Source organism: Pongo abelii, chromosome 1 (genome assembly GCF_028885655.2).
Source record: "Pongo abelii isolate AG06213 chromosome 1, NHGRI_mPonAbe1-v2.0_pri, whole genome shotgun sequence".
NCBI lineage: Eukaryota > Metazoa > Chordata > Mammalia > Primates > Hominidae > Pongo > Pongo abelii.
In genome coordinates, this window is record NC_071985.2 from 34,355,290 (window position 1) to 34,369,206 (window position 13,917).

General features: G+C 41.0%; 1 protein-coding gene across 3 annotated transcripts in view; it reads right to left on the reverse strand.

The window, feature by feature from the left end:
• The window catches only part of KCNK2 (potassium two pore domain channel subfamily K member 2), a 160,648-nt gene extending 147,210 nt beyond the window's left edge, over positions 1–13,438 (reverse strand). The window contains exons 1-2 of one of the 3 annotated variants that reach the window (XM_054520442.2): positions 13,199–13,438; positions 8,616–8,926 (exon numbers count right to left, since the gene is read on the reverse strand). In XM_054520442.2, the coding sequence (XP_054376417.1) occupies positions 8,616–8,804 (189 nt within the window). In that variant the 5' untranslated portion in view covers positions 8,805–8,926; positions 13,199–13,438. The other 2 variants (XM_054520439.1, XM_054520436.1) reach the window with 2 other exon arrangements.
• Between the last annotated feature and the right edge of the window lie 479 nt (positions 13,439–13,917).

Here is a 13,917-nt window from a genome sequence, read left to right on the forward strand (position 1 = left end):
ACTGTGGAAAGAAGCGTTAGAGTCACCTGAGTAGAAGCTCTGCAATTTTAACATTTGCTGTGCCATTTTCAGCATCTCAAGCTGAAACGGGCTGAGTGGTCCTTGGTTAAACAATATGTGCCTCAATTTACTCACCGGTAAAACGGTGATCATGAAGAAAAATCTTTCCCTTTCCTAACAAAGCAAGAAAGAAGATTTATCAAAGTATCTCTAGGAAGATGCAGACTTGAACTAAATATTTATTGGGTATCTATTATTGCTAGACATGTGTTGCACGCATTCCTGTGTAACTGTCTAAGAGGAAAGCACCGGAGATGGAGTCATAAGGAAGAATCTGGTTAAGGTGCCATTTGTTTCTTTCTGAACTGCAAGGCGCTTAATCTGTCTGTCCCTCAGTTTCTCCATTTTACAAATACGAATTACTACATATGTGCCTAAGGGATGTGAGAATTAAGTAATATAATTTACTTTAAAGTGTAAAATGACATACAAATATATGACAAAATACACAAATGTGGAATATACAACTCTTAGAATTTTAGAGCTATTATTATAATTAATACTGACAGATCTACATTGGTCAAACCTTACTCTAATACTGTCTATTTGACTGAGCTCTACATTTAAGTCTTGTTTTTAGCTTAGACTAAATAAGTTTTCTGCCAAAAAATATTTTGAAATATATGAAAATTTACATGCAGAATAATTTCTCTCATTCTCAAATAACCATCCCATCTATCAAATAATATGCTAGCCATTATTTTTAAATAATATTCCTTTTTAATCACATCAGTTTGAGTGATATTTTATTGATATATGCCACTCATATGGCATTTTTCTCATTTTGTATCCAATATTAACTTGTTAATCTTCATATATTCTTCAAAGATAAAATTTTCTGACAGACTACTTTCATGTTTTATAATAAAAACCTAATTATTAATAAATAGTACATGAAAATGTCTCAATTGCTACTTGATGTAGTTATACAAGAAAAAGTATTTTGCAAGCCAGCAAGAACATATGGGCAGAGAGTGAAAGCAAGAATGATTTATTCCTCTAAGAAAGTAGCACGTGGGGGAGTCCTAGGAAAATTGGAAATTAACATGGTTTTCTTTAAGATTTCTATATCCCCATTTGGTAGTCCAGTTCCCTCTTGGAACTCTCACCTTTGGAGCACTGACATTTAAGTAGCATCTAGTTAATCTGGTAAAATAATTCAAGCTATAACGTTAATATACATCCAGGAAGGTTGCAAATGACACTGCTTTAAAGTGCTTTTTTTCAGAGATTAACCCAAAGGACATAAAATATTTATGGGATGTTTAGACATTTTGCAGGCTATTTTTATGTCCCTAAAATCTATAATTAGGTACAAAAAGTTTTGTGAGAAGAGTAAAGCCACTGGTAAGAAAAGAAACCTTTTTAGATGCTTTCTGGACAGCATGTTATCTCTCCATAAATAAAAAATAATTGTACTCTTTCTAAGACTGAAGTCACATATCTAATATACCTGAGTGCTTACACAAATCAGAATGACAGCCACCAAATCATTGTATTAGGTTGGTGCAAAAGTAATTGCAGTTTTTGCCATTGAAAGTAATGACAAAAACCGCATTTGCACCAACCATATATATTATATATATATAATATATTATATATATTATATTATATGTATTATATATTATATTATATGTATTATATATTATATATTATATTATATGTATTATATATTGTATATATTATATTATATGTATTATATATTATATATACTACATATTATATAATATATATTACATATTATATGTATTACATATTACATATTATATATTCTATGTATTACATATATAATATATAATACATATTATATATTATATATTACATATTATATAATATATATATAATATATTACATATTATATAATATATATTATATATATTTTTATATATATATTATATGTATTTTATATATATATATATAATATATATATATTCATGTTTCTTTTAAATGGCCCTTAAAGGAAAATAATAAAATAAAACCTTTGGAGGTCTGGGCATAGAGTGATACAGTTTCCCAAAATGAGGGAAATATCCTTGAAATCTTTTGGATTCTAGTCCTTACAGATTGCTACATGTTGAAGTGCTCCTGGAATCACATTAGAATCTCCGTTCATTTCAACCTACACTCATTCCCCAGATGTTTTTATCCAGCGTCTTGATTTTAAATAGCTTCTATATAATGATGACTTCCAAATGTGTATCTTCAGTCTGGCCCCTCCCCCAAACTCCAAACTCATATTTGCAGCTTCCTACTTAACATCTCCACTTGGATGTCCTAATAATCAACTCAAATTTCACATGGCTGTGCTGACCTGAAATCAGTCTGAGCTGTTTTGCTTAAATACAGCACTGTCCCTTGGTAAAGGCATGAGACACGATAACCAAGAGTATCACTTTATAGCCATGGTCTGAGGAGTTTCAGGGAGGTGGGTACCAGCTTGTCAGCATTGCTTATTAGTAACAGTGCAATGGATGATTTGCACCTGGTCTCGGTGAGACTCTGGGGAGCTATGTCGCTGGGGCTGTTTACATAGGAAACACATCCCTATGTGACCAGCAAGATATAAGAAGCCCTGGCTGACACCCCATTTTAGGCTATGTGGTTCCAAAATGTTCCATGCATACATCAGTGGTTCTTGATTCCAGAGAGGAGTGTCCTGGTATGGCCTTGCAGAGGAAGTATCACTGGAGCTGGCACTGGCCTCTGTGGACCCCTTGCTGTCATGCAGCCTTTGCCTCTGATGCATGGCTTTACTTGGGTACTGTTGCTATATGTCTATCATTTTCCTGCAATAAACTGTGGATCTGTAAGCCCTGCTGTGTGGCATCCCATAAGTCTTCCTCAATAACTAAAACATGTATAACTGACACAATTAGTGCAATGTCCAAAGCTAAGCTCCTGACATTATGCCCAAAACCAGCTCTTCTTCACTCTTTCCCATCTCAGGAAAGTGGGAGCCCTATTCTGTTCATTCCCTGGGACAAAAATCTTGGGATTGTCCTTGACTCCTCTCCCTTGCACTGCACCTCTGGTCAATCAGCAAACCCTATTAGCTTTCCTTCCAAAATACATCCAGAATCTGATCGTATCTCACAATCCCTTAGTTCAAGCCCACCTCATTTCTTACCAGGATTATTACAACAACCTCCTGCCTGCCTCTCCTGTTTCTACCCACTGCCTTGTGTGGTCTATTCTCAACACCACAGCCAGGGAAATCCTCTTGAAATGTAAGCCAGAGCTGGATACTTATCTGCAACAAAAAGCCAAACTCCTTATGATGATGACTTCCAGGGCCCTACATGACCTGGCCCCCATTACCTGCCTGACATCACCTTCTACCTCTCCATCTCAGCATCCTTGTAGTTCTTCTACATGCCAGGAACTCTCCCCTCGGTGAGAACCTCTGTATGTGGTGAGCATTCTGCCTAAGTGTTATTCCCCAGACAGTTACTTGGCTATTTCCCTCACTCTTTACTTAAAAGTCACCTTATTAGTGAAGCCTCCCTAGTAACCATATCTGGAATTAATCACCAACACCATCCAACATTTCCTAGCCCTCTCGACTGCTTTATTTTTCCTCCTGAAACTTGTTCTATCAAACATATTACCTTCCCCAGCAAATGTAAACTCACTGATGGTACAAATTTTCATCTGATTTTATTCTCCACTGTCTTTCAGCACTTAGGACAATGTACACAGTAGGCATTCAACAAATGTTTTTGAATGAATGAATAATTATGGAATTAATATAAAACAATGTTTTGTTTTGTTTTTAAAGGCCACTATCACTGGTATTCTAGAGAAGGCATGTTTATTTATTTATCCTGTAGCTCCAAGTATCCTCTGCTCCACAGCCAAGTACCCACAAAACTGACACCAGGTGAAAGAGTAGGCCTAGGATAAAGCCCACCTCCCTGGTATGGAACAACGCTCCATGGTCTACTTTGTTAAATCTGCTCATGCCCCTGCCCCTCACACCCAGATATTCAGTTACTGGAGCATACCATGCCCATTCTGCTTAGAATGTCCACTAGTCCTCTCATCTTCCCCTAGAGCACTCTGAGGCACCTTAAAATCAAGTTTCCTTTCACATCTTCTGTATCTTCCTCTCATTAAATGCTTAATTTCTTCCTCAGGGCCCCAACATGTAGGGATTCCAGCTCCAGTCTGTAAGTATTTCTATGGTAATGCTATTGTACCTATGTTAATAGCTATATCCTTTGATTGACATGTAGGAAGGAGCGCCTTGAGAGAAGCCATGTTTTTTTTTTCCATCATCTTAAATGGCTCAACACCCATCACTGAGGTAAACACATTGGAGGTCCTCAGTAAATGCCACTAGATGAACCAAAATGAGATGCCTAGTATAAAGAGAAGATAATCCCTTCAGCAGGAAGACTCTGTAGATCTAGACCTGAGGCCACCAGATGACCTTGTCCAAACATGTCAGTTTCTTCACCACAAAACAGATAGATCTTCCCAACCTAGCTCAAGAAGGAGTGGGGCTCAAATTAGAAAACAAAAAAATCAAATGTCCTGTAAGATATTTTTATTGTCAATATACAGATCATAGATTTCACTCTATCTTTTAACCCTATAATTGATTCAACTAACATGGAAATAAATGAAGACCAGATATGTCTAATGTGACCATCCTCTACTGGTTTGCCATATTTAAACGGGAAAATACTGATATAATCCTGTCGTCCAGAAAGAATATTAAGATTCAGTTTATATACTTTTCATTTTGGAAAGAAAGATATGCTATATATACAGAGAACTATAATATTCATTATACCTTAACATAAGGAATAACAGGAAACTTCACATCAAATATTTATTAAATTATTTTTAAAAGCAGTAAATACCAGAACTAAGTGCTAGAGTTTAATCCAAAGATTTGAATGACAGTTCTTCTACCACGCACTCTTGGAAACTGAAGCGCCCCTTACTTCAGTTTCCCTATAAGGTAAAAGCAGATAATAAGGCACCTACCTATTAGGGTTGTTTAAGAGAGTTATGTGAGATAATATAGGTAAACAGTTAGAATAATGCCTTGCACATAGTAAGTGCTAATTAAATTTTGGCTATTGTTAATAGTATCCATGGCTCTTAAAATTTAAACAGGCAGGGTGCAGTGGCTCACGTCTGTAATCTCAGCACTTTGGGAGGCTGAGGCAGGTGGATCACCTGAGGTCAGGAGTTCGAGACCAGCCTGACCAATATGGAGAAACCCTGTCTCTACTAAAAATACAAAATTAGCTGGGCGTGGTGGCACATGCCTGCAATCCCAGCTACTCAGGAGGCCAAGGTAGGAGAATCACTTGAACCCAAGAGGCAGAGGTTACAGTGAGCCGAGATCACGCCATTGTACTCCAGCCTGGGCAACAAGAGTGAAACTCTGTTTCAAAAAAAAAAAAAAGAAACCTGAACAATTTGCCGTATATGTTTCTGTACTGACATCACATTAGGTTAAATGTAATGGGAGTTGAAAATCATATTGCTCAAAACATGTCCGGTTGGCAAAGGTATCTGTTTTGATATCTTTGCCCCTCCTCAACCTTGTCTTGAAGGTCCAGTGCCAAAAACAACACTTAGTACATACACACATGCTTCTATAACAAAAGAAGCAGTTGATCTCATCTGCCTTAATGCTCCATTAACTATATCTTCCCTCACCTCCCCAACCCCACCCTGAGACACAACCACAGCACGAAATCAAGTTGCTATAGTCCAACCAGAGGAGTAATTAATAACCTAATGCCTGAGACAAAATTAGACTAACTGCACCTGATATTGGCCCACTGTCAGACCACTCACTTCCTCCTCTGTCCTCACTCTCCATAATATGTAGCAGAATTTCTTCAACAACACTAGAACTGAAATGCTAACTACTCTAACTGCTTACCCCCTCAGCACTGAAAGAAGGTAAGCTCCAAAAGAGCAGAGACTTCTAGGAAAAATGCCTGACCAAAAGATTCTGAAGACCTGAACTCTCATCCAAATGATGCTATCTAATCCTTAATGTTGTGGTATTGCTGCCCAATAGATACACTTATGAGGTTTTAAGCGATGATTAAATGGGAAAATAAATGTGAAAAAAAGATTGGGAAATTTATAAGAATCATATGAAGGAAGTGTAATTCTAATACATGATTATTGGTTTATTTACCTTCCTCCCTGTTTACACACTAATCTTGATCCTTAAAGTCATGGCATTGTAATGATTTCTTTTATCAAAATAAATTATGTTTAAAAAGAAAAAAATAATTATAAAAACCATTGGGTTATAAAGGTGAACAGTATAAGAGTAAATAATAGGTAATTTCTGCATTGAAAAATATTGAATCAGCATAAAAAAGATTTTTACGAAGCAAAAATAATCAGCAGAGAAAATTAGTAAAGCTAAAATGGATTGTCCATGCAGTGCATAAAGAAAAAAATTAGGTCATATTTTGATTTCTGCTTGTTTACATCTCAAAGACAATGTAGCAAAAAGTGATCAGTATTCACCACCAGATTGCTCCTACCTGCCATGACCTTCAAGTTATCTTTAGAGTTCTGAATAAATCTGGGTAATACTGGACGGTGAGACCATTTTCAAATTCACACATAATTTCTTCCAGTGTTGTCTTGAAACGCTGGTCATGTTTTTTTTCTTTTCCTGTCCTGTCCAACCAAGCATCTCACTCCAGGTGATAAGAATGCAACTACATGAATCAGAGGCTACAATCCAATGAAGGGACAAGAGAGGAAAACAATAACTACAGAAAACAAATCTAACACTTTCTGAGCACCGAAACACTTTATGTGGATTATCTCTTTACTTCACAACAACCCTACTTGATAGATACTCTTTCCTCATTCCAGATAGATCATTTAAGGCTTAAAGAGGAAAACTACTTGTTTAAGATGACACTTCTAATAAAGCACTCAACTGCAGTTCAAAACGCATCCTGCCTGCTCCCAAAGTTGAAGCTTTTACTGCTACACCATGCTGCCTCCACCAAGATACCCAAGAGCTCTTCTTCAGAAACCGAGGGAAGTGGGGATTCTTCAAAGATTTTTAGTACCTCATAGGTCTACGTGGCCCAAAGAGAGAATGAAGTGAAAGTGATCTTACATGGGACCAGGGAAGGGGGCAGTTGGGACAAAAATGTTAGCTGACACTTTCACTGCCAATACTAAAAAGGTCACCATCATCTAAAAATCATAGAGAATTCAGTATATAAGTGAACAGCATTTTCAAAACTTAAGTCAAATTTTCAGATGCAGAAATTTCTGAATGTGGTAGAAATTAAATAGGTGTCAGAGAACACTAGTTTTGATATCTTTCGGTAAAACTTGAATAAGAACGTGTATGCATACGCTGTAAATTGAGAGGACTATGAAGGGCAGAGACAGTATCTTGGGATCCATGGCAAGAGGAAATGAGAGAAAGGGTCCTCAAATAAAAAGCAGGATTAAAGCCAACAATAATTTTTCCCCTCAATCCACTATTCCAACTCATTCAAACAATGTAAAACCAAATATGAAATAAGAAAGAACATGCTTAGATGATGACTCACAGATAATTTCCATTCCAATTTGAATTAAATCAGGTAAGAAAAGTAGGCTCTATAGGAAAACAAATGTGTATACAATTAAAACATTTTCAACAACCAGTCAAGTCACTCCTTGTGAGAAAATTCTAAAGTTTTCTTCTTCACTAAGATCCATATTTGACCAATGAATTGTTTTATGCAAAAGAAATCTACAAAAAACAGAATACTGCCATCTCTAAAGAGCCTAACTGAAACTTACTGTGATTAATTTTTAAAACAAAATGTTTTTCTGTAAGGATATTGTTCTGCTATTATAAAGTAAATTAGAACTAAGTTTTATTCAAAAACTCTTTTTCTGCGTAGTAGTAAATTTCTCTTAGCTGGGGGTTAGAGAAGCAATAATTAATCACTTATCTGCAGATACTTTAAAAAGATAGTCATCAAAGTTATACCTTGGCTAAAGAGGTAAGCTACAACTTATTGACCTGAGGGGTACTCATCTCAAGAGGGTCACATCACGAATTCATCTTTTCTATCTTATGATGGCCACTGCCAAGATTAAAGCACATTTATGTATATTTTGTTTTCCTCTCCTTTGCCACAGCAATGTTTCTCAGTTGACAATGATCATCCTAACCATGAGGACCTTCGGCGTGGTAACCCCAACCCCATGGATGTCCACTGGCACTTCTAAGACAGGGCAAAGGGAAAGAAAGCAGGAAAACAACAGGAAAGAAATACAGAAGAACAGAAGCAGAAGAGGATGTGAAGGAACACTGGGAGAGAGAACTAAAAGAGGAAGAGAAGAAAAGGTGGCAGAAGCGAGAATATAGGCAGGAGAAGTGGAAATGAGACAAAGAAACTGGGGAAAAGAGCTATATCTTAAGGCAAATGAGGTGGGATAGGGCTCCCACCAGCACACCTGTAATACACTGGGCTACAAGTTGTCTCCTCCTATCACTTTCTTTCCCATTTGGGGGAATGGAGTAACAACTCCTCCCATGCCATTACCTGAATGAGTTCATCCAGCTCCGTCGAATTGACACAGGAATGTTGGGATATGAATGTTTGCTTCTGGATCACAATGGTGGTCCTCTGTGAAATCTCATGAGGCTGCTCCAATGCTTTGAACACGGTGGCCCCGATGATCAGATAGAGGACAACCACCAGGAATATCGTGGAGACCGTCTTCCATTTCATAACATTAATGGCCGTGTCACTCTCCACCCGGGAAGCAAGCACTGTGGGTTTCGTGGAAAACGAGAGCCTCGGTTTGGAGTTCTGAGCGGCAGATTTAGGATCCAGCAAGTCAGGTGCCGCCACTGACAACAACAGAGAATGAGGGTTAGGTTGGAGGAGATGAGAAGGGAATTGGTCGGGCTTCTTCTTTAAGGGGTCAGAGAAGGCTGATTGAATTCCGCTAGCTCTCCTGGTGGAAGCTCTGGAACCCAAACCAGGAGTGTTGTCACTAGATCTAAGGACCACATACATGGGTTCAAGGAAAGGGGGCTGGATCTGTGCTCTCTGCTGCTATTGGAGTTCAAAATGAGAGGAAAAAAACTGGAGTCGAACCAAGAAACTTCAAAAAAAGGAAAAGAATGCCTGAGGGCTTCTTAATCAATTTCTAAATTTACATCTGTCCACTGTGCCAGTCCACAAAGAGATACTGAACTCCTAAGAGTTGATGGTACTTAATCAGATATTTGAATACTCAGGAAGACGGCTCATGGTTATTCCCGTTCTCAAGAACTTTATATCACAAGCAAGCAATATAAAGAACATTCTCTATTTTCATTTTAAAATTTATTACAATAAATGAATTGCATTATAAGAGAATTTGTGATCCAAACATTGTTGCTCAAAATAAATCATTCATCATTTTCTGGTAAAATATGGTGGTAAATAAACCACTCGACGGTCGAATCTTGTCGTTTTGCCTGTCCTCCAAAGTGGGCTCATGATGAAACATTCTCTGTATTTGGTTTTTCAATCTCTGACATGTTTTACAAATAAAAGTTACTGCTAATCATTGTGTCAATCCTAGACACAACCAAGAGAAGACAAGTACCTTACTTTTCAAATGTGAACAATGTCAAGAAAAAAAAAAAACGAAAACCGTGGCTCACACCTTAGACTCTCTACATGCTCTGATCAAAGCTAATTGCTCCATTAGAGTGGATTTATATGGTTCTCTCACAAATTGCCATATACTCTGAGGTGACTATAAATCCATTTATTATTTATCACAGCTGTTCAAAAATATCATTAATGGATTTCTTTTTCAAAAATGTAAGAGATACTAGACTTCTACTTGCTAAGAGGAAAATAAAACACCTACTACAGGACATTTTACGGAAAGACAACATTGAACTAAAAAAGGTTAACAGAATGGCTGAAAAATAAGACTTTTAAAAACCATCAACTCAAACAGAATAATCAACTTAAAGTCCATACTTGTTACAGATTTCAGTAAACTTGCTATCATGTATATAATATAGATTATAAAATGATAATCTTATCTAAAACACACTTTCAGGTAAGTATATAGGAAATCTCCATGGAATTGCACTCAAATACCCTACAGGCATCTGAAATTACTTCAGTATGAGAAGCTAATAAAAAATGCCAGTTTTCACATGGCTACCTAACACTGTGAGTTAAATGTAGGCTCTTACCTAACACTGTGAGTTAAATGTAGGCTACCATAGTTTTAATTCATAAAATACATCTCTAATTCCCCATCAAAAAGAAGCTTTGCAAACAAAGCTATTTAAAACACTAGACCTAAGTAGTGTTGTAAAATGATGGCAGAAGGCAGGATCCTCAATCAGCAAAGCTCCAAATGGATCTGATTTGGAAGAGATGAAATTAGAGCTGTGATGAGGTATCTGTACCCATGGCTCCAAGTGGAGATTCCATGTACATATAGCTTATAACAGCAATTTCCTAAGGTTCAACCTACTACACAGAGGAATGCACATGTTTCTCTCCTGATACATTCACCTGTTCCAAATAAAGCCACAAGCTAGTAGGCACCTTTAAAATATTTATAAAGACATCTTCACTCAAAATTAGCACTGGGCATGTGTTTAATGCTATAATTTAAAAAGAAAACTGTTAAAATGGAAGTGCTGATAATAGCTAAAATCACTATAATCTGCAGACTCCCCACAACCTCCTAGATGCTTAGTGAGTCTGAGTGAAAAACAAAAGTCATAATTTAAAATTTAGCCATCTTTGGAACAAAAACAACAAAAAAATCACATAGAAGTTCCACAATTATCTCTCTAAATGAAGATTTCCAAGCCTCTCCTCCTCAGATCTCTGTGCTCTCCTATTTGTGATTTTTCAATCAGTGGTTTACACTCTGCAGAACCAGAAAGCACTAAGACTGTTTACCTTGATGCCACCAAATCCCAATCTAAAATTCCATTAAGACATTGCCACATTGCCATTATATGCTTTTTGGGGAAAGGGGCAGGTATTTTTAAAAGACTGTGTGTGTGTGTGTGTGTGTGTGTGTGTGTGTGTGTGTGTGTGCAGTAACCTAATACATTTCCAGAAGGAGTTTAATTCTTTTAAGCTGTTGCCTTATTTTTTAATCAGCAGAAATATATGTAATGTACATTTGGCAGACAGAATGGACAGAAACTGATGAAATACCAAAATAATATTTTAAAAAAATAAAAGCAGACTTTTATCTTTAATACAGAGAACCTCTTGTTTTCCACCTCCACGTCATTTGATGTATGCCATCAGGGAGAGAAGCTGCCCCTTCCACACATACTCAGCACCGTCACTACCCACTCCCCTCCCCCAGCTCATCACAGTCTTCTGTTAATCCCGGTCTTCTGTTCTCACCCAGATATGTCTTCGCTCCAGCTGCGACTGACCACTGAATAGCAGGGGAAACAAGCTTTTTTCAGCACCACTGCCTGTCCCACCAGGCAATGGGCAACAAGTGTGACCAGGGTCACCATGAGTCCTGCCTGTCGGCTATTCCCAAGGGCTGACCCTCCTTCTCCATGGGAAACTCCCCCAAGGTGTTCCAAACCCATACCTCAGGCAGATGCAAAAACCCCGGGCACCGGCGGGAGAGGGGGGAGAAGCGGCGAGGAGAGGATCTGGCAAGGGTTTGCCTCCAAATCCAGATTATGACCCAACACTTTGGACGCGAAGCGAAGATGGGAAACGGCCGCTTGCTGAGAGGGGGCATTTGCAGTCCTCCCAGAAAAGGCTGGGGCAGGAGAGCGTACCGCCAGAGGGGTGGGGGTACCGGAGGGGGGGGTCTCACCTCCTGCTCTATAGCCGGGTCTCTCCCGCGAGGCGCTGGGAAGCATGAGGCATGCAGCATTCAAAATGTTTTTTGAAAAAGACGGACTTGAAGCTTTTTTTTACAAACACGCCATTGTACTCACTTCTTATTCAGAGACGGGCTGCGCGCTCCGAGCTGCACGGGCAGGCATTTTCCCCGGCTTTGTTTTACAAGGTGGGGAGAGCGGGGCTGGACGCGGGAGGGGGCGGGGGGGGAGCGTGAGAAGAAACGAAATCGCGGGAAGGAGGGGACACCGGCGGGCTGGGCAGAGGGCGAGGCGGAGGCCAAGTTGGGCTTGGGCGCCGCCGCCCCCGCTCGCGCCTGCTGCCGGGCCCGGGTCACCCGGAGAGCGCGGGCGACCCGGGTCCCGCGCCTGCCCGCCGCCGCCGCCGCCGCCGCCACGCGCTCAGCCCCAGGCTGCTCGCTGGCCCGGCCCCGGCACGGCGCGGCGCGGGGGCGGTGGGTGCAGCCCCAGCTGCCGTGCGCCCCGGCGTCTTTGTGCGCGAGCCTCGCTCAGCCCCTCTTCGCATGTCTTTGTGTGTCTCCCCCCGCAATGCCCTCCGTGCCCCGCGGAGGGTGTGTGGCACGGTCCGGGCGCCCGCAGCTCTGCAGCCCTCCGCAGCTCTGCAGCCCTCCGCTGTTCGCCCTTCCCGGCTCGCTCCTGTCGCCCCTCGCCGGCTCGTTTCCCTCCTTTCGGAACTCCCTCCTCTTCGCCTCCTCCCCCTCCTGTCTCACCGCCAGGGCTTGCTTCCCCGCACCTCCTCCTAGCCCTACCCTTGCCTGCGTCGCCCCTGCAAGATGCTCCCTTCTAAAGATCCTCTCTTCCCTCCTCCTGGGAGCACAACCCCTTGGCTCACCTGCTGCCTCTTCCCCTCTCAGCCCCTTCCACTAACCCCTATCCCCACCCCGCAAAATCCTCACTCTCGCTGTCTGGCATCCACATCACACTGCGCTGCATCCTATCTCTTTCCCGACCAGCGTTCGGGGTGTGGGACCGCGTGTGGGACCAAGCTCTGGGACGCGAGTCCTTGGACCCCTGCACTTGGGCGTCCTCCTCGCCCTCGTGGCCCTCCAGACCTGTACAGGGAAGTGTCCCCATTGGCGCCTTGAGACCCTTGGAGTAGGGGAGGTAATGAAGACCCTGGCTTCTTCCAGTCTACACCTTCGGGAAGGGTTAAGGAGTCACCAGCTCGCTCCACTTCACCTCCGGCGGTGCTGGACTTGAGCAGGGCGCTATAATCAGCAGAACGTCCCGGACCGAAAAGGATGGGGAACGCACCTGGAGCCAGGGCGAAGACATCTAGAGATGCAAAGGGAATGGAAGAAAACCCGGTTAGGTTCTCTCAGAGCAAGACCCCTTTGCTGGAGACAGGTTTCTAAGCGCGGTGGGTGGGAGCAGCAGGGTGGGAGAACTCAGACTCCAGCCTGAACTCAGCGCTCCCCGACCTCCTCCCCATCAGGATCCGTATTTGGCAGGTACCAGACCCCGCCCAAACTCCAAGACCCCGGCGCAGGGACAGCCAAACTCGCAGCGACAGGGGGACGGAATGGAACCCACCAAGGAGGGCAAGAAAGCCAGATCAGACGTTGCCGTCGTCGTAATAGGCGAATTCTCTCACAACACACGTGATGTAGCAGAACTTCGATCCGTTTCTAAACTCTCTTCCCTCCCACTTTCTCAGCGGGAATCCCCTGATGACCTCCACCCTCCCACCCCAACTGCTGTTTGCTAGAGTTTTTCTTCCATAGCTGCTGCTCGGCCAGATTGGAGTATTTTCCCAGTTACAAGAACTTCTTAGTGAAAAATATAGACGTAATTGTAGGAAAAAAAAAAACAAAACTTGTAAATCTTTTGCAAAACTGTTACCGTCAATGATAAAAATGCAATTTTTTCTAGATTCCATGATAAAAATGCAATTTTTTCTAGATTCCGGAATACATTCAGCACCTCTTTCCCCTATTAAAAAAAATCTTCCTAATAACCTTCCTGCTATAATT